This window comes from Mesoplodon mirus, assembly GCF_964341445.2.
Source record: "Mesoplodon mirus genome assembly, chromosome: 13".
Classification (NCBI taxonomy): domain Eukaryota; kingdom Metazoa; phylum Chordata; class Mammalia; order Artiodactyla; family Ziphiidae; genus Mesoplodon; species Mesoplodon mirus.
The window spans coordinates 15586181-15607097 of NC_138989.1; the positions used below are offsets into that span (position 1 = coordinate 15586181).

At 46.0% G+C, this 20917-nt stretch overlaps 1 protein-coding gene across 4 annotated transcripts in view; it reads right to left on the reverse strand.

Moving 5' to 3' along the window:
• The window catches only part of RPH3A (rabphilin 3A), a 301610-nt gene that overhangs the window by 60828 nt on the left and 219865 nt on the right, over positions 1 to 20917 (reverse strand). For all 4 annotated transcript variants that reach the window (XM_082641651.1, XM_082641652.1, XM_082641649.1 and 1 more), the window contains one exon: positions 1736 to 1824. In XM_082641651.1, coding sequence (XP_082497777.1) covers positions 1736 to 1806 — 71 coding nt within the window. In that variant the 5' untranslated portion in view covers positions 1807 to 1824. The remainder of the gene's footprint in view (positions 1 to 1735; positions 1825 to 20917) is intronic.

Below are 20917 nucleotides of genomic sequence, written 5' to 3' on the forward strand. Positions count from 1 at the left end.
GGGCAGAAAGGAGAGACTGCAAAGGGGAATGAGTATGCGCATATGTGTAAAAATGATCAAACTGTACTTTAAATGTGTACTGTTGGAGGTAAATCAATTATACCTTTATGAGGCAATTTTTTAAAGAAGAAAAAGAACACCCAGCAAACTGAATCCAGAACAGGGAGCTGTGAGCAGTAAGCTAATGTACATACCAGCATTATGTTCCAGAGGCTGACTCTGAGCTCCTAACAAGGTGAGGAAGCTGAATCTGAGACCCCCACTTTGAGACAGAACCCTCTAAGGGAGCTCAGGTCACATCCTGGGTGAGCAGCACACCTGATTCCTGGCAGAAGCAAGTGCAAATCTCTCTGAAGAAAATATTCCCATGGTAGATCCCCAGGATTCTCACAGATTGAGCTAACAATAAAAAATTACCAAGCGTTTAAAAAATAAGACCTTTGAGTGAAAATCTGCAGGGATGATAAACAACAGACTTAGACTGTAAAGGTCTTCAGGCAGTGTGTGCTGGTAAATGTTTAACAGTTGAACCTCTGGAGAAAAAGTCCCACTGTGGCTGATTTCGAGTACCTATATGATGTCACTAAATGCAGAACTGGGAGGAAACATGCAGTAATGTACTATTATATAGTATTTCACCATACAGGTATCATAGGCACAAATAACATGGAGAATAACAAAACATAGTAAAATAATTAAGAAGTGATAGGGGCAGAACAGGAATAAAGACGCAGACATAGAGAACAGACTTGAGGACATGGGGAGGGGGAAGGGTAAGCTGGGATGAAATGAGAGAGTGGCATGGACATAAATACACTACCAAATGTAAAACACGTAGCTAGTGGGAAGCAGCTGCATCACACAGGGAGATCAGCTCGGTGCTTTGTGATCACCTAGAGGGGTGGATAGGGAGGATGGGAGGGAGATGCAAGAGGGAGGAGATATGGGGATACATGTATATGTACAGCTGATTTACTTTGTTATAAAGCAGAAACTAACACACCAGTGTAAAGCAATTATACTCCAATAAAGATGTTTAAAAAAAATAAGAAGTGATTAACGTTAAGTATTCACCACCTTTGTGTTTAATATAATTTAATTGTAAAACTATACAACTTAATTTTTAATACTGGCCATGTTTAACAACTGACTTGCAAAATTCCTGAAAATTTAACATCAGCTCTAAGGAACCACCATGGTACAGATCCAGCACACCACTGATTCAGGTATAATAGTTACTGGAAAGAGTATGTGAAGTTATTTTATGTGAAATTTCCCAATTTTTAAATGATTAGGCCAAAAATAAAAAATAAAAAACACATTTCTGCAAGTCAGAGTCAGCTGGTGGCCTGACAGTTTGCAATCTCTGATCTAGTCCAACTTCCTTATTTAATTGATGAGGAAACCAAGGCCCAGAGAAGGGAAAGAGATTCACCCAGAGTAGCTCAGATCTAGAACCAGAACCAAGTCTGATTCTAACCACCAGGTCAGTGCTGTTTCCATTCCACCAAGCCACCTCTCATTTAGGGCATGGAGCTCAGAATTTAATCTTGTTACTCCAACCTTGCAAAGAAGTAAAATCAGTGAAGTTTCCACGACAAACTCCCACTAGGTTCTTTTTCTTCCACCCCAGGGAGGGAAATTTCTTTCCTTGCTATTCCTCTCCTCCTTCAAGTGTAGATCGGGACCTCATTGCCCCAAAGCAAACAACTCCCAGGAACACCCAGCAACTTACTTTGATTGCTGGGGTCGGTCACTGGGACACATCCAACGGCTAGAGCTGTTGCTGAACACGGTGTCAGTCATGGTAGAAGCCCAGCGCTCCTGGAAAACAACAGCACAGAAAGGACATCATGCAAACAGTCATTCAATCACCCTTTATTTCTCAGGTCTCTGGTCTATGCCAAGCACTCTGGGGGATACAGAGAAGAAACGGAACTTCATCCAGCTTCTCCGCTTTCCAGATGGGGACTTTCAGGCCCCAAGAGGGAAACTGTCACAGCTCCCTTGTGGCAGAAATGGATCAGAGGGAAGAACTTCCTCCCTTTAATCCGTGTTCATCCCATTCATTGTTGATGCAAGACCACATATCCAGGCGGGAGGGTCAGAACTCTTAACTCCAATCCAGGGTCTTTCTACTAGAGGAAGTCATCTGACTCATGTACTAGTCAACTTGGACTTGGTCAGGTCAAAAAGAAAACAAACCCATGTCTCAGAGTTTTGAGGTCCCAAATGCCAGAGTCATCCCTGGCTTGCTTCCTTTTTAATACTCTACACCCAAGCCATCAGAAAGTCATGTTGGCTTCACTGTCATAATAGATCCAGAATCTTCCCAATGTTCTGTGCCTAAATTGCTACTATGCTGATTCAAACCACTACTATCCCGACCTGGCTTACTACAGGAGCCTCTTCACCGGTCTCTCTGTTTCTGCCCTTGGCCCACTTCAGTCCATGCTCTACACAGTGACCAGGGAGATCATCACAAACATAAATCACAGCTTGTGAAAACAGCACCATCACGGTTAGAATCTCCCTGCTAAAGTGTAAGCCTCTTGCAGAACTCTTTGTTTTGTTCTCTGCTTAATGTCCAATACCCAGCATAGCGCCTGGCACATAGAAGGCACTTAATAAGTATTTGTTGAATGCGTGAATGAGTCACCATCAACACTAAGTTTAGCTGAACTCAGCCAAGCTTATGTCCTTTCTGAACTTCCCCTCCTTCCCCCTCCCCCAGGTCTAAGCAAAGAATAAGGGGAAAGAGGAACTTCCCTGGTGGTCCCGTGGTAAAGAATCCGCCTTGCAATGCAGGGGACGTGGGTTCGATCCCTGGTCAGGGAACTAAGATCCCACATGCCATGGGGCAACTAAGCCCACGCGCCACAACTACTGAGCTCATGCATCTCAACTAGAGAAACTGCATGCCGCAAACTACAGAGCCCACGCGCCCTGGAGCCTGAGCACCACAACCAGAGAAGAGAAAACTCGCTGCCACAGCTAGACAGAAGCCCGTGCACCACAATGAAGAGCCTGCGTGGTGCAACAAAAGATCCCGCATGCCGCAACTAAGACCCAACACAGCCAAAAATAATAATAAGAAGAAGAAGATAAATAAATAAATAATAAATAAATAAATCTCTAAAAAGAATAAGCGGAAAGAGACAATGGAGATCACATTTAACTTATTTTTTTAAAAAGCCTTAGAAGGTAGGTCACTGTGTCCAGTGGGTTCTGATTTCCCGTTCTGATTTCCCTGAAGGTCTTGGTATAACACAGTCTTTTTTCCTAGGAAGCTGAACAGATGAGCAGTTGGGAGGTGAACAGGGAGAGAACTCTCTTTCCTATTCTACAGCCAGTGCAATTATTAAATCTTCGTGTGGGTGAAACCGGGGATCGGGGGGCTGATGGTTGGACACAGGGAAGGAAAGGCCCCTTAGAGAAAAGCCATTTCATCTGCTCTCGGGTGGTTAACATAATCTTCCCAGATTAAGATGACCATTTCACTGTTTCCACTTTGAAGACAGAAAGAAAGGAGAGATGACTCCTGTTGTGAAGGAAATCTGCTGAAAAGAACCTTAACGTCTCATTATTGCCTGTGCCAAGAGCTGAATGAGGCTGCTCTGGGCCCCCTGGGAACCCCTGGTCCCTGCTGGTACCGAGAGCTTCAGTTCCCGGTAATGAGCGTCCTCAGCTGCCCTTGGTCTGGACAGCCGAACGTTCATTTGATTGCCTCGCCTCCTGCTTTGAGGCAGAGAGGCAGCACTGACTTTGGAGGATCCCAGGAGGTGGGGGGCGGGGAGCTGGGACAAGGAATACACTGTCCCCTCCCAGGAACTCTGATCTCCAAATTCTGTTGCCCTCAAGGCAGAACGTGGCTTGCCCACCCTCTCTTGCATTCAGCCAGGCATACCGGGAGCTCATTTCCTATTAAAATTCTGCCTGCGAAGTCCAAACTCACTGGCTGGCCGCCCCATGGAAACCACCCAGCTCTGTCCCTCCAGGCCAGAAGCCACCCTGGACAGCATTGGTTATTTCAGCTTTGCCACCCAGGCTTCTCAGAGTGTAACATCCCAGGATGGGCCCCTTGCCCCGGTCAAGCAGCCTGGGCCTGGAGAGGGAAGCCTGAGTAATCAAGGCTATTTGAACAACTGGAGTAACAACCCAGAGAAAGAAGGTCATGGGTCCACATCTCAGCTGGGGGTGGAGACGCAGGTGGAGGTGAGTGGGTATAGCAGAAATTGTTGATGCCCTTTACAGGTGGTGCTCCCACCCCACCCCCAGCCTCTAGGAGTGTTAGCAACTAGGGGCTTATGGTAGCCCCATTTTACAGAGCATTGCCCTCAGCCAAAGAGAGCAGCTGCCTTGTCCAGAGATCTCTAGGAAGCTATCCCCACCTCAGGGAGCAGCCCAGGGCCATGACTAACTGAAAAGGGGACCCTCTTACACTGTTGATGGGAATATAAATTGGTGCAGCCACTATGGAAAACAGCATGGAGGTTCCTCAAAAAACTAAAAATAGAGTTACCATATGATCCAGCAATTCTACTCCTGGGCATATATCAGGACAAAACTCTTATTTGAAAAGATACATACACCCAAGTGTTCACAGCAGCACTACTTACAATAGCCAAGACATGGAAACAGCCTAAGTGTTCACGACAGAGGAATGGATAAAGAAGGTGTGGTACATATATACAATGGAATAGCACTTGGCCATAAGAAAGAATGAAATGATGCCATTTGCAGCATCATGGATGGACCTAGAGATTATCATACTAAGCGAATAAGTCAGAACAAGAAAGAGAAATACCATATGATATCACTTATATGTGGAATCTAAAATATGACACAAATGAACATATCTAAGGGACAAAAACGGACTCACAGAGAACAGATTTGTGGTTGCCAAGGGGGAGCAGGGTGGGGGAGGGAAGTATTGGGAGTTTGGGATTAGCAGGTACAAACTATTATATATAGAATTGGATAAACAACAAGGTCCTACTGTATAGCACATGGAACTATATTCAATATCCTGTGATAAGCCATAATTGAAAAGAATATGAAATATATATATATATGTATAACTGAGTCACTTTACAGCAGAAATTAACACAACACTGCAAATCAACTATACTTCAATAAAATTTTTTTTAAAACCTGTCTCAGGTTCTGCTTCCAGAGAACTTGACTTCATGTGAAAGTAGAGGGGAGAATCTTAGGGAAAGCGGGGCTCTGGTCCCGGAGCTCATTATGTCACCCCAGGCAAGCTGCTTAAGCATTTCCAATCTGACAGAGCTGGATCCTAACATATCCCCTGCCTGCCTGCAAATAATACTCCACGAAGTCCCGCCAAGATCTCAAGTTTAAGGGTGAGTTAACAGAAACGGAGAAAGTCCAATGGTGAGCCCCTGACATTTTCAGATCATCCCATCTTTCTCATTGCCCTCTACAGAGAAAGCATCACCATAATGGACAGGAAGCCAGGGAGGACCAGCAGAGGGAAACCAACCATTGATCCCAGGAGCAGAGGTAGAGGTGTGTGTGTCAGATAAATGTGTGTTCCAGCCCTAGGACCGCAGCAGAACCTTGGGGTCACTGAGATGATGAGTTTAAGCACCTCCACGGTCCCTGATGCACAGTAAGCACTTGTAGAATGGTAACTCCCTTTTCCTACTTCTCCTAGATCACAATTTATCCGACAGTAAGGACTAACATTTCTTGGGCATCTACTATGTGCCAAATTCCATAGCTTCATTAAATAATGAAACTTTTATCCTTACAGTCCTTAAGCCTTTATCCTTATAGTCTTACTCCTAGGTAAGTGGTGTTATCCTCATTTTACAGGCGAGAAAGCTGAGACCCAGAGTGGTTAAGCCACCTGCTCAAAATCACACAGCTACCAAGTAGCAGAGCCAGTCCTTGAACTCTGTCTCTAAAGCCCAGGTGCTTACGCACCACTGTGTTCACACCTGTAGGACACTCCTCCCTGGACTTCAGATTGTTGGGTTCTGACAAGTGTTTGATGGCCATTGGCCCCCTGGCTGCATTCCCACCTCAGCCTCAGCAACGAACAGAGACCTGCCCACCCAGACCCCTGACTGGAGACTCTGAAAGATCACATGCTTCGGCTCCACCAGAGTCAAAGCCCTGGCTTAAATCTAGTGCTGCAGCTGCAAGTTCAGAAAGCGTAAAATAATTGCCTCCCCTGGAAGCCAGAGGCTCAGGTCTTTCCTGGGCACAGGGTCCCCCACAGCCCGGGTGTGAGCCCCAGGGAACAGTCTGCTTTTAGGAATGAAAGCAACAGCAACAATCGCTAGTTCAAGGGCTTGGTACCTGCTAAGTGCCTTCAGGTTTTATCTCATTTAATCCTCACAGTAGCCTTAGAAGGTAGATGTTCTTCTTATTCCATTTCACAGATGAGTAACTGAGTCACAGAGAGTTTAAGTGGGCTTCCCAATGACCTGCTTTAGTCAATGAATCAATCTAAATGCCGAATAACAAGCACTGGCTAGCTGGATGTTGGTGCATCTGTACGGTGGAGGACTGCACAGCTGTAAAGAATAATGAGATTCTTTATGATGGATACGGACTGATCACCAAGATTAACTGTCAAGTGGAAAGGCCAAGGTGTAGAACAATATTCCAGAACAACACCATCTGTGTGCACAAGGGCAAGTAGGATATGTGCATGGGATTTGGGGTTGTATCTGCATAAAGTATCTCTGCAAAGAACACACAAGAAATGGACAACATTGTTTGCCTCTATGCAGGGAAACTGGGAGGCTGGGACTGAGATGGGAAGAATTTTCACATGATACCCCTTTGTATTTGCAACCATGTGGATATGTTGGCTACTCAAAAATAAATGACTTATTTAAAAGATAAATAATAAAGTGCTTCAACGGCTGTCCATTGCATATAAGGTTTAAGACTCTCTCCGTGACCTCAAACAGCTGTCATGACCCTCTGTCTGCTACTCTTGTATATCCTGGACCATGCTCCAGACATGCTGGCTTTTCCAGCTGCCAGGCTTTTGCCTCTGCTGTTTCTCTGAATTGATAGCATCTTCCTCTCACTCTCTCATGTCTGGTTTCTTCTCACGCTCTGCTGGTCTCTGCTCAAACGTCACCTCCTCCAAGAAGCCTTCCCTGACTATACTCTCTAAGTCACCTCCTCTTACCCTTACTTACTCTCACTGCATCCTGTTTGTTTCCTTTATAATAGTTATTGTGATTTGCAATTATTATTATTTTTTACTTATTCGCTCTTTGTCTCCCCACCTATTCTGTAAGGTCCATGAGAGCAGGGCCCAGGTCTGTATTTGTTCAACAGTTGTAACTCCAGTGCATGCAGGGCTAGCTTCATGGGCCTGCGACCTATACAGGTGCACAGTGCCCCATGCACAGAAGGATCCTAAGCTTAGAAGGACCCTGTACTTAGATAGGCCCACACTTGGCTTAATGCTCTACTGTCATCATCTTGAAATTCTTTATAATATTTGAACAAGGGGCCCTGCACTTTTCACTTTGCAGCCAGTCCTGAGTGTGGTATATAGTAGATGCTCAATAAATCTTCACACAAGTCACAGAGCTCCATGAGTGCAGTGGGCACTCAATAAATCTGCATGTAAGTGACACAGCCAGGCCTTGTTCCAGATCTGCCCACCTCCACAGCTTGGTACTAATCTTTATGCCACCTGCATCTTAAAATAACATGAAGACCCTGTCCCAAGCCCAGAAAAGCCAGATTTCAGAACCCTGCCTTTCTCCCTCTACATTTTGTTCTACCTACTTCTCCCCTGACTCCCTTTAGCACAGTTTGTTAAGCAACGGTGCCTCCATCCCCCAGAACCTCCAAGGTCTTCTGCTGGTTTTAGTTGAACTGAAAAAACAACTCTGAAAGTCCATTTAGCTTCAGAGCCACAGCAGGTGTCTAAGAGTGACACGGTGGGCCTGGGCTGGGCTGGCAGGGGCCATACGCGGCACTTCAGGGCGCTGCAGGGAACCAGTGTGAGCTGCAGCTGTCTGCGTAGAGTTCAATGCTACAGTCAGCCTCCCAGCCCCACAGTGTTGGAATTAAACCAGATGCTTCGCAGCAGAACCTGCAGCCACCAGCTCGGATGGTGCCCAGTCAGTTCCGTCCCTCTGTCTTTTTTCCTGCCCCTTCCCTCTTCTCCTGAGTCCAGCCTATCTCTGCTCAATTAAGAACCTGGAAAAGAAGATGTGGCACATATATACAATGGAATATTACTCAGCCATAAAAAGAAATGAAATTGAGTTATTTGTAGTGAGGTGGATGGACCTAGAGTCGGTCATACAGAGTGAAGTAAGTCAGAAAGAGAAAAACAAATACCGAATGCTAACACATATATATGAAATCTAAGGGGAAAAAAAGGTCATGAAGAACCCAGGGGTAAGACGGGAATAAAGACACAGACCTACTAGAGAAGGGACTTGAGGATATGGGGAGGGGGAAGGGTAAGCTGTGACAAAGTGAGAGAGTGGCATGGACATATATGCCCTACCAAACGTAAAATAGATAGCTAGTGGGAAGCAGCCACATGGCACAGGGAGATCAGCTCGGTGCTTTGTGACCACCTAGAGGGGTGGGATAGGGAGGGTGGGAGGGAGGGAGACGCAAGAAGGAAGAGATATGGGAACATATGTATATGTATAACTGATTTACTTTGTTATAAAGCAGAAACTAACACACCATTGTAAAGCAATTATACTCCATTAAAGATGTCAAAAAAAAAAAAAAAAAAAAGAACCTGGAAAAAAATCACCTGGACTGTCTGACGGCGTGAGAAATGCAACTTACACCAAGGGCTCCAAACAAGGGTGGAGTGAGGTTGGAGGGCCTCCACGAACAGCATCCAGGCTGAAACTATGTTTTTGTTTGGCCCAAGCAGGTTTTTTGTTTGTTTGTTTGTTTGTTTTACTTTTGGCTGTGTTGGGTCTTCGTTTCTATGCGAGGGCTTTCTCTAGTTGTGACAAGCGGGGGCCACTCTTCATCGCGGTGTGCGGGCCCCTCACTATCGCGGCCTCTCTTGTTGCGGAGCATGGGCTCCAGACACGCAGGCTCAGTAGTTGTGGCTCACGGGCCCAGTTGCTCCGCGGCATGTGGGATCTTCCCAGACCAGGGCTCGAACCCGTGTCCCCTGCATTAGCAGGCAGACTCTCAACCACTGAGCCACCAGGGAAGCCCCCAAGCCGTATTTTTTAAAAGGAAAATTAAGCCAATATTTTAAAAGCACGGGATTTAATTAAAAATACAGTTTACCAGCTTCTCTTGAGAAATGGGAAGAATAAAAAAAATATTTATAGAACATCTATTACTATGTGCCAGACACTGTTCTAGACACTGGGGATACAGCATTAAAACAAATAAAAAAGGAAAATCATTGTCCTCATGGAGCTTACCTTCTCGTGGGGAAACAGTAAGTCAAATGTGAAGCATATTAACTGGTGATGAGTGCTTTAGAGAAAAACAGGGAAGGAGGATCGGTGATTGACAGGGAAGTTTGATTTTAAGTAGGTGGTCAAGGAATTCCCTGGTGGTCCAGGGGTTAGGACTCGGAGCTCTCACTGTCAGGGGGCCGGGTTCAATCCCTGGTTGGGGAACTAAGATTCCGTAAGCTGCAAGGCTCGGCAAACACAAAACAAAACAAAACAAACAAGCAAAAAAGCTGGTCGTGGTCACATGGGGGCTCACTGAGAAATGATATTTGAGCAAAGACCTGACTGAAGCGGGTAACGGACTGAGCCACGTGGCTATGTGAGGCAGAGCCTTCTCAGTTGGAGGGGAAAGTAAGTGCAAAGGCCCTGGGGTGAGTATGTGCTTGGTTAGTTGGAGAAACGACAAGGAGTGCAGAGTGGCCGGAGTAGAGTGAGCAAGGGGGCAGGTAAGTGGGAGCCGAAGCAGCAGTGGGGGTGGTAAGGGACATCAGATCATCAGGACCATTTTAAGCTTCTACTCTGAGTGATGTAGGAGCCACAGAAGGGCTTTGAGAAGTGAACTGAATATATTCTATTCTGCCTCAACCATGCATCCAGCTTTGACCATTTGCCAGGCACTAAGGGTTCCTATATACATTTGCCATGGCGAGAACACTTGGTTCAGCAAAGAGAAAGATGGTGGTCTCCTGCCTTGCCTACTACTGATAGAGCTGAGTGCCCCTCCACACGCCTGCAAGCCTTGCCATTCCAGCCTCCTCTCTCAGAGCCCCAGCATCCCTTACAGGTCCAGCTACATCCAGAGGGTGCAGGCTGCTGCTAGCTTCTCTTTGCTCCTAGAGCCAGACGGGACAACCCCAGCCTCCCCTGAACCGGGCCAAAGCTAGAATGACAAGGCCTGACTCCTTCCGTGCTGAGCTGGCTGGCATCCAAGACAAGGACAGAGACAGGCCTCAGAGATGCTCGAGATGAAGGCACCTCTGTGCTCCTGGCCTTGAAACAGAGCAAACTTACTGTCACCTCCCTATGGGTCTCCCATCACCATATGGCAATAACAGATGGTGCCTGCCATGAGCCTTCAAGAAATTCCATAGGACAGTCCCCATCTTACGGGTTTTTAAGGCAGGCACAGAGCTCATCCCGCACTGCTCTGCAACTTTGGCAGTTTATAGAGGCCACGTTTGTGGTGGTGGGGGGCCATCATAAACTAGCCAGGCCCAGCCAACATACAAGCTGACCACAGATGTGAACAAGCCCAGCCAAGATCATCCAAGTCCAGCCTAGACCAGAAGAACTGCCCAGCTGAACTCAACCCAGTCACTGACTTAAACAATCTTGAGATAAATAAATGGCTAATGAGACTTCCCTGGCAGTCCAGTGGTTAAGACTTCGCCTTCCAATGCAGGGGGTGCAGGTTTGATCCCCGGTTGGGGAGCTAAGATCCCACATGCCTCGTAGCCAAAAAATCAAAACATAAAACAGAAGCAATGTTGTAACAAATTCAATAAAGACTTTAAAAATGGTCCACATTAAAAAAAAAAAAAAAGGCTGTTGTTCTAAACCACTAATCTGTGGGGTGCTTTGTTTGTCATGCAGCAAAAGCTGGCTGATAGTACAGCCCATTGTTGTAGAACAATTGCCGGCCTTGGACCCACAGTCCTGGGATCCAACCTTAGCTCCACTATTCATTTCCTGGCACATCACTTAATCATTCTGGGCCTCAGTTTTTGCATCTGTAAAATGAGGACATAAAAATTCCCATCTTTGTCATGCCAACTTTGAAGGGTTGTTAGGAAGAGGTGAAGGGTTAACACATGTGCAGGGGCCTGGTAATATAAAATGCTTTTTAAGTATTAGGCAAGGAGGTCACTGTTAGTGGGTTTTTTTTGTTTGTTTGTTTGTTTGTTTTTCAGTACGCGGGCCTCTCACTGTTGTGGCCTATCCTGTTGTGGAGCACAGGCTCCGGATGCACAAGCTCAGCGGCCACGGCTCACGGGCCCAGCCGCTCCGCGGCACGTGGGATCTTCCCGGATCAGGGCACGAACCTGTGTCCCCTGCATCGGCAGGCGGACTCTCATCCACTGCGCCACCAGGGAAGCCCTGTTAGTGTTATTTGAGGGTGGGGCTGGGGAGGAAAACAAATGTCTAAATTCCAGGTGTTTGTATAGGTCTGAGTGAGACACTGCAGTGGACACCTGGGGTAGATATTTCTTGTTTTTTGCCTGTCCTGCACTTATCCCTTCTTTTTTTGAGTAACAGCACCCCAATTTTCCTTTGGGAAACCATCCCTCTCTCAGTATCAATCTGTGTGGCTCAGATGAGGGGGCACCCAAACCTGGTCCCTAGAGGTGGGCCAATGATCCATCTCTGATCAATCAGTGTATGATGCCCCATGGGTTCAGGGATAGGCACATGTCCCAATCTGGACCAATGAAGGCACGCCTTAAGATTTTTGCTGGAACTATATGGAAAGAAGCACTCTTTTCCCAATGGGATTGCTAAACTGGTAGAACAGAAGCCTGGAGCTGCTACTGGTCACTTTTGCCACCAAATGGCAAAGGTCTGTGAAGGGATGAAAGTAGAGCTGAGAGATGGAGAGGGACTGATTCCTGATGACACTGCTGGAATGCTGGATCCAGCCACACCTGAATCAATCCTGGTCTTTTTGGTACCATATGTTGAACATATGAGCCAATATGTTCCTGTTTTTTCTCCTGAAGTCAAATCTGAATTGAATTTCTGCCATTGCAACGCTCCTAAGCTCTATGTGTCTTCATAGACCAGCTACCTTGAAGCAAACAGTAATCTCAAAGGCAACCAGAATCGGCTGAGGTATGGAAAAAAAACACACCTGCCTTCAGCCACCCCCAGAACCCCCGCCTCCTTTACCTCAGAGACACTGCCACCGAAGCTGAGGTGGTGCAGGAGGACAAGAAACATTTGTAAAGCATCCTTACCAAGGTCTGCTGAGACCCTGCACTGACAATTAAAATTCAGTGAAAATAAACAGCACTAATTAAAAGCAAAACTAAGTACTTAATAAGACAAATGAGGTGGTAGTATTAAAAGTTGGGATGAGAGAGCTGGCATTAATTAAAAACAAAGAATAATTTCTTCCCTCCTCTAAAAGGACTGTATTGTGAGTATGTGTGTGTGTAGAAAAGGTTTAGATTTATTAATGTACAAAATGCCATGGGAGCAGACAGATTATGGGATTGGCTCTGCCTGGGGGTGGGGGTGGGGTGGGTGTTCCCCAAAGGGGGAAAATTGGGGCTGGTCCTTGAGGGATGAGCTGGGGTGTGCAAGACATGAAGGATGGAGGAAAGGATGAGGGGACTGAGTGAGCAAAGGCTCAGAGGCTTCAATGGATGTGGAATATTTAGGGAATGGAGAAATTCATGAGGATGGAGCCTGGGGTGATTCCAGGGCTGAGAAGAGGGGAAAACAGGACAGAAAAGAGTGGATGGGTCCCAGCGATGAACCCGTTTCTGTGGGTTTCAACAATGATCGTGCATAGTGTCTCCAGCACTCTTCACCCAGACAACCACTGCTTCCCCATTTAAAGATCCAGAGGCTGGGCTTCCCTGGTGGCACAGTGGTTGAGAGTCCGCCTGCCGATGCAGGGGACACGGGTTCGTGCCCCGGTCCAGGAAGATCCCACATGCCGCGGAGCCGCTGGGCCCGTGACCCATGGTCACTGAGCCTGCGCGTCCGGAGCCTGTGCTCCGCAACGGGAGAGGCCACGACAGTGAGAGGCCCGCGTACCGCAAAAAATAAAAAATAAAAAAAATAAAAATAAAGATCCAGAGGCTAAGACAACATATTCTTAGCAGACAGTTCAGCAAGGCAACTTAGGGTATGGATTTGGGGGCCAAGTCCATTCTGCCATTTATGAGCCCAACAAGTAAATTCACGTTCCTGAGCCTCAGTTTCGTCATCTGTAGAGTGGGGACAATAGTAGGACCTATCTCAAAAGAGAACTGTGAGGATTAAATGAGATGATATTTGTGAAGTCCATGGTCTGGGGCCAAGTGGGAGCTATTATTAATTTATGTCATCATTAATAATAATCTCAGGTATGTTTTCTTAAAGAGATGGGAACCCAGCTTCGGCACTAGAGGGAAATGTTTCAGGATTCTTGAAGCCAGATTAAGTACATGAAGCATGATAATGATGAATGACAGAAATAAAAACAACAAAACATATTCTGTTATTATGATAACGACAATATAATTGTACTAAAGCAAGGGTCATTTGATAGTGCCATGGTTGTCATTAGTGCTGATAACTAAATATTTCTGGCTTTCCACCATGTAATAGGATTGCCCTTCCCTCTCCATGGAAAGCTGGGGGTGGTCACATGACCTGTTTGGCCAATAAAAGTTTCCAGGTGGAAACTCTAAAGCTGGTGCCCACTTTAGCACTTCCCCTTTTTCCTGTCTTGACAATCATGGATGAATGAAGATGAAGCCCCATCCCCCCTCCGTCTGGGTCCCCGTGTGAGGACAAATGCAGAGCAGACACCCGCTGCTAACCCACCATATCCAGGGAGCATGAGTGAGAAACAAATCTCTGTTGTTTCAGTCCCTGAAACTTTAAGGATTGTTTGTTACCACAGCACAACCTAACCCATCGTGTCTGTGCTCACCAGGGGCCAGAAACTGCACTAAGTGTTAACACGTGCAACATCTTATTGGATCTTCATAACCATCCTAGAAAATAGGACCTTTTATTACCCAGTCTTACAGATCAGGAAACTGAAGCAAAGTGAGGTAAGGTCATTTGTCCAAGGACACACAGCGAGTAAGTCACAACAGTGCATGCATTCGAAATGAGTCCACATTGGAAAACACATGACACACACTGAAGGCAAGGCAGAGCATCTAGAATTGATCTTCCTGGGGAGAATGTCTCTTGCTGGACAGGGGTACCCTCAACATTTCCTTCTTCCCCTGGGTAATGAATCCTTCTGAGCCCTGAGTCTACAGACCCAGATACTAAACAAAAAAACGCAAAGGCAGACACTGTTAACAGAACACTCTTCAGGGCTCCCTGCACAGTCCAGCCAATTACCTGATTCCTTGATAAAGTGGAAGCTTGCCTTTGTTGTGTTGCTTATGGAGCTTATCTCTGCTCCAACCACATTGTGGTGAGTAAGGAGAAGAGGAAAATCTCAGGTTTATTTCTGCACTTGAGCACGTATGCACAGACACACGCGGCTCCAAACAAGAAAATGTGATTAGACAGGTCTGAGTATTAAAACAAGTCATTTAGCTTAATGGCCTCCAGCTGCCACTCAGGGTCAAGTTGCAGTGACACTCATTCTGATTAAAACTCAGTTGGAACTGACTTATCTGCAGCCCTAACTCTCCTCATGCCACAGAGACCACAGGTGTCACCCTGATCCCTCCTCTGCCTCAGGGATGAAATACTCAGGGTAGAGAGGGGCATTTACCCCTTAAAAAAACAGCATCCTCTCATCTGAGGAGCATTTTCACAAATCACAGATGGGAGATGTAGCATTCCCATTTTACAGATAAGGAAACTGAGGCCCTGGCTTGCCAAGGTCACTTGGTAGCAGGTGGAATATCCAAAGATATTCCTGGACCTGGGTCTTATATAAATGAGCCTTCGGACCACCCTGCTATCTTTTTTTTTTTTTAAACATCTTTATTGGAGTATAATTGCTTTACAATGTTGTGTTTCTGCTGTATAACAAAGTGAATCAGCTTTACATATACATATACCCCCATATCCCCTCCGTCTTGCAGGTGGGAGAGAGACACCTGCTATCTTGACTGTTGGTGCAAATAATATAATATCTGGTTAAGCATATGAATTTGCTGGTTTTATATGGCAAATACGGTTTTAAAAAGTGGCATCATCGTGCCAAACTAATAATAAAAATAGCTTTGCTGGGTATTTTCCATTCACTCTCCAGATCTATTCACCCTTCCACCCTACTCTGTGCCCTGGGAGGTTGGCCCGTGTGGACAGCGTCAGTGGTTCCCTTACCCTCTGGTTTCTGGTTGGATTTGTCTAATTGGAGGGACTGCAGATGATTGGAGGGAGGAAAGAGCAAGAGGCTGGGGTACTTCTTCCCTGGACCCCTCGTGGTGGTCACCACGGGCTGGCTGTGGCCCTACGCTAAAGGTGGTAACTCTCGTCAGGAGGACCTCTTCATGTAACCCTTTCTCTTCTGGGTCCATAACTGTTCCTTCTCTTGCCTCTCCAGGCTTGGAGATGGTGATGGCTTCCTTTGATGGAAGGAACAGTTTCAGCACCCTAGTTTCCCTTGACCTTGTTGGTTCGTTCACATGACTATAAATAGTCTCTTAATTAAACTCTCTTCATTTACTCCTTTGGGTATGTGATCAATTTCTGAGTGCCTTCTATATACCAGGCACTGTTCTGGGTACTGAATCACCTAATCCTCACAATGATCTAATAAACAATGACTATTCCCTTTTCACAGGTGATACACCTGGAGTACAGAGAGGTTGGGTAGCTTCTCCCAGGTCACACAGCTAGTAAATGATGGGGCCACATTTAGAATCCTGGCAGTGTGGTTCCAGAGCCTGTGCTCTTGACCAACTCACTCTCCTGCCCTGAGGGTCTATACTTAGCAAAGGCGGGGTTGCACAGAAATGAACATCACAAGCCTTCAGGTGCGCAATTTCCATATACCACCTCATTTCATCCTCAGCACCAGCCTATGAGGTTATTTCCACTCCTGAGACTCAGAAGGGTGCCTTAATATGCCCAAGGTCCCAGCCAGGAATGGTGGAGCCAACCAGGGTATAAATCCCGGTGTATCTTCCCATAATACCAACACTCTTGACCACTACTCTGGACAGCCACTCATATAACACAGCTGCCTGATGAGACTCCGCACCAAAAGGTGAAAGGTACAGTAAGAGAAAGTCTGGCTTAAGGTAAAGAACAGCTCTCTAACCACCAGAGGTATCAAAAGGAGGATATGCTACTTTGAGAAGTAATGGGTTCCCCCATTCACTGGAGGTAATCAAGCACAAACAGAAAAACTACTCATTGGGACTGTTGTAAAAAGGGCAATATGCTTTTCTGAGATGGCCTCTTTCTGCATTTGGAAAGGCATGGTTCAAGCTCACAGACTCTCCTCTCATATGCAGGCAAAGCTCCTCATCTTTGACTTGGTCTGGCTCTCTGCCAAGCAAGCAGAGCCAGTTTCTGGTTACAAGACAGAAACAATAAGTACTCTGGCCTTAGATGCTCCCTGTCCTGGGAAAATGCATATTTCACTTCATCCTTGGAAGAAGAGGCAATTAGAGCCCAGGGAAGAGCTTTACTTGTCTTCTCACCTCAACACACACACACACACACACACACCCTGCTTCAGCCCCATTCCTACCCACCCACACCACACACCTACACTCGCCCATTCCCACTGACAACACGTTCTCATGCCTTCATTCCCACCTACACTCACACTACACGTCCACACGCCATCCGCCACACACTCCACATGCTCCTGCTCACCTCTCCCCACACCCCCAGCACCATCCCCCCCAACACACCCACATCTACGCCAGTCACTCCCATACCCACTGCACCTACACTCCAAGCACCTTCAGCTCCAAAACACACACACACACACACACGCACGCACACCACCCTCACCTTTCACCCATGGTACAAATGTCATGACAGAATCTTCCGTCAAGAGCTCAGGCTTTGGAGTCACATACACCTGGATTCAACCCCCAGCTAAACTCAAGCTGGGTGAGCCTGGGCAAAATACTTAACATTTCAGAGCGTCGATTTTCTTGTCTGTAAAATGGGGGCTGTAACAGCACCTACTTCATAGGGTTCTTGAGAGGTTGGAGTGGGAAATACAGTAGCAGAGAGTATCAAGGCTAGTTCTGGTGCAAGGCAAACTCTCACTAGGTGACACCCAGGGACTCTAGTAGAACCCCACCCTCCAAAATAACATAGGTTACAGGGTCTCTGGCCAGGAAGGATACTTCTTGCCTCATACAGTCCAGCCATGGCTACTTCCCTGGGATGTGGATTCTAAGAAATCTGCGACCACATCAGGAAGTTCCCATGAATAATAAATCTTTAAGACTCGGCTCCATCCCTTCCTCTCTCCTGCCCAGGCCCTCCTGATACCAGGTGGGGGGAAGCAGCAGAAAAATGAATCTTGGTCAGTGTTGGCTGGAGAACATGAATGAACCTCAAAGTTCCTGTTCCTCTCCCTATGTCCCCATGAAAGCAGCTGTCAGAACATTAAGTATGGATGGAGCACTCTGCAATTTACAAAGCCCTTGGTCTTCACAATGACCAGGCAGGTGGGCGCTATGTCCCTCATCACTGGAGGCAGGGAGTGCAGAGGTTGAGAAGTGCTGAGCGGTCAGAGTTCAAATTACAGCTCTGCCTCTGTCTAGCTGTGGGATGTTAGGACAATGACTAAACCTCTCTGTGCCTCAGTTTCCTCGTATGAAAAACTTCATAATAACAGTGATAATAGTATCTACTTCATAGGGATGTTAAAGGATTAAATGAGTTAATACTTGTAAAGTGCTTAGAACAGTGTCTGGTACATGGTTAGAATTAAATAGAGAGAAGTACGTTACCCTTGTCACATCTCCAGGATATAAAGGCTGAGAATAACAGCTATAATGGTATTTATCATCTACTGTGTGCCAGGCACCACATTAAGTGATTTACATACATTGGCTCATACAACACTTGCAAAGAGACACCACTGAGTCCATTTTACAGATAGAAAAATTGATGTTTATAAAGGTTCATTGGCTCTCCCCAGGACTGAATCAGAACCAGTAAGAAGTAGGGCTTCTTTAAACACAGTCCTGATTGACTCTAAATCACCCCCTACCGTCTCATTCCTCCTCCCCATCCTTCTTCACTGAACCCTTAATAAATACAGAACCTTCATCCTGTTTCAGGCACAGTGCTAACTGCTTTCCACATGTTGGTACTTAACACAGTATTACCTAACTTAATCCTCAGCTCAATCATTAGCCCCATTTTATACCAAGAAACGGAAGCAGAGAGAGGTTAGGTATTAGCCCAAAGTCACAAACAATGAGCCAGTATTCAAATCCCAGATGTCAGAGATGTACATACACCATACATGTATTACACCACACACACATACACCCTACCTTAAGCTACACCAGATAAGCCACTGTCCATTCCCTGATTTAAGACCTTCTCAAGAGACATTATATCAAAACTACATCTGAAGCTGGTCTAGTTTCTCTTCTCACTCTAGTAAGTGAAACATCTATATTGCACTAGGGACAGACATGGACACACACACCCTCTCAACATCCAACTTTCCAGGAATCATTTTTTTAATAGTCAGGAACTTGCATGAACTAGCAAAAGGATATGAAGCCAGCAGCAAAAATGGAAAATAGTGGCAATGATTCTATCTGTACTGGGGCAGCCCGGCAGCCTGTTGAAATGATGTCCTCAATGGACATGCCTCCACATTGTGTAGTCCCTCCCACATTAACTCTGGGTTTAGCATGTGACTTTCTTTCACCAATGGGAAGTCAATAAATACGACACAAACAGAGGTTTGATAAGTGCTTGCCTATTGGGACTTACCCTCTGGAGTGTTTCTACCACTATGTTAGAAATCCAGTCTACTTACATGGAAGAAAACTAAGGCTCCCAGCTAAGAGCCCAGATAATCAACAGATAGGTGAGTGAGACCATCTTATACTATACAGCTATCAAGCCTCCAGATGACTGTAGCCACATGAGTGACCCCAGGCAAGACCTACAGAAGTACCACCAAACTGATTCTAGCCCAAATTGCAGAATTACAAGTAAATAAATGGTTGTGTGTTAATCCACTAACTTTGGGACTGATTTGTTTTGCAGCAATAGCTAACTGATACTGGTAGTGTGCCATATCTTCTGCTTGCCCCTCCACATCTACTACCCACCCTTTTCTACTCTGTGGAAGGCTGACTTGTATATATTACTTCAATCAACTCCCTTGTCCTCTGGCTTCCATTCTGATTTTCCCCATGGAGAGCACTAGGGGAGACTGGATGGAGGTAGGAGAGTGAGGTCAGGGCTCCCTTTCTGCAGTGTTGTCATGGGCTGGCTGCCTCCCTTGACAAAGGTCACATCTCTGGTCAGAAGGCCCTGTCCTATAACTACATCTCCAGCTCTCACATGATTCTGGTAATTCTATTTATCTCCCCCTTCAGAACTAGGGGTGGTAACAGCTCCCCATTATTGTTAGCCCCAGGGTACTTCACTAACCACGGTTGGTTCTCCTTAATCCTGCTCATGCTTTGTTCCTCTTAAAAACTGTCCTCAAATTACACAGTTTGAATTGCCATCTGTTTCCTGCTGGGATCCTGATTGACACAGGCAGTGTCAACAGCACATATTTTTCATGGAGACAGAAAACAACAGCAGCAACAAACCAGAAGCCCTCGTTCCTCAGAAAAGTTGGGGAGATGTCAGCAGAGATTTGGCCAAAGCTATGGTTCAAGACCACAGACAGCGGCACATGTACTTTACTCCCCGTTTTAGTAAATATATGGAAGTGTGTGTGTGTGTGTGTGTGTGTGTGTGTGTGTGTGTATGAAACCAGTAACTGATGCACTTCCTAAAAGTTGGGATCCACCATCCCCTTATGATGTGACTCACGCTTTTCTCCCTGAGGTTCATGCAGCAGAAGCTACCAGGACGGTACGGTGTTGAGAAGCCTTTTTCATCCCCTGAAATGTTCCTGCTCCTCCACTTAACAGGTCAAAACTCCTAGTTCAATCCTCACCGTCCCATAATGCCTTCTATAGTCACCTGAGCCCTCTTCTCTGAAATTTTAATGTACTTGGAATTCAGAAACTCAGGGCTTAGCTTCCCATAGTTCACAGAAATCTTCATCCCCAAGACTGAAAATTCCATGGAGGAATGGAACTTCTCCTGTTATCAGCACTTCAATTTTCTTTTAGTGAACCATCCTCTTCCTATCTTACCCATGGGGTTCTGATGGAGCTGACCTCAACTACCAGCTACAGGGCACTCACATGACCCTGGTATGAGCAATCAGCATATTCCCCTCTTCTGGTTCAAAGTTGTATTAGTTACCCAATACAAGACAATTAGACTCAATTCTGCAACTTTTTTGGAATATCTTAGGAAGGAGATTCTCTGTTTTTTTTCCTTACTGGGCTGAAGATGGAAAAATACAAACTTGGACTTGGTGAGGTTCGACCAGGTGGAGAAAGCCTGCCTGATAGTGAGGCTAACCCAAAGGAAAGCAGAATTAAGAGATGGTTAGAACTCAGTCCTAGAGCCACAGGATCCAGTCATGCCTCAGCTGTGATTTGGACTCTTTGATTATATTGGCCAGTAGATGTCCCTTTGTATCACTTGAATTAGTTTGAGTTAGGTTTGCCATCAGTATTAAATAAGTTTTTTTTTACAGAAAC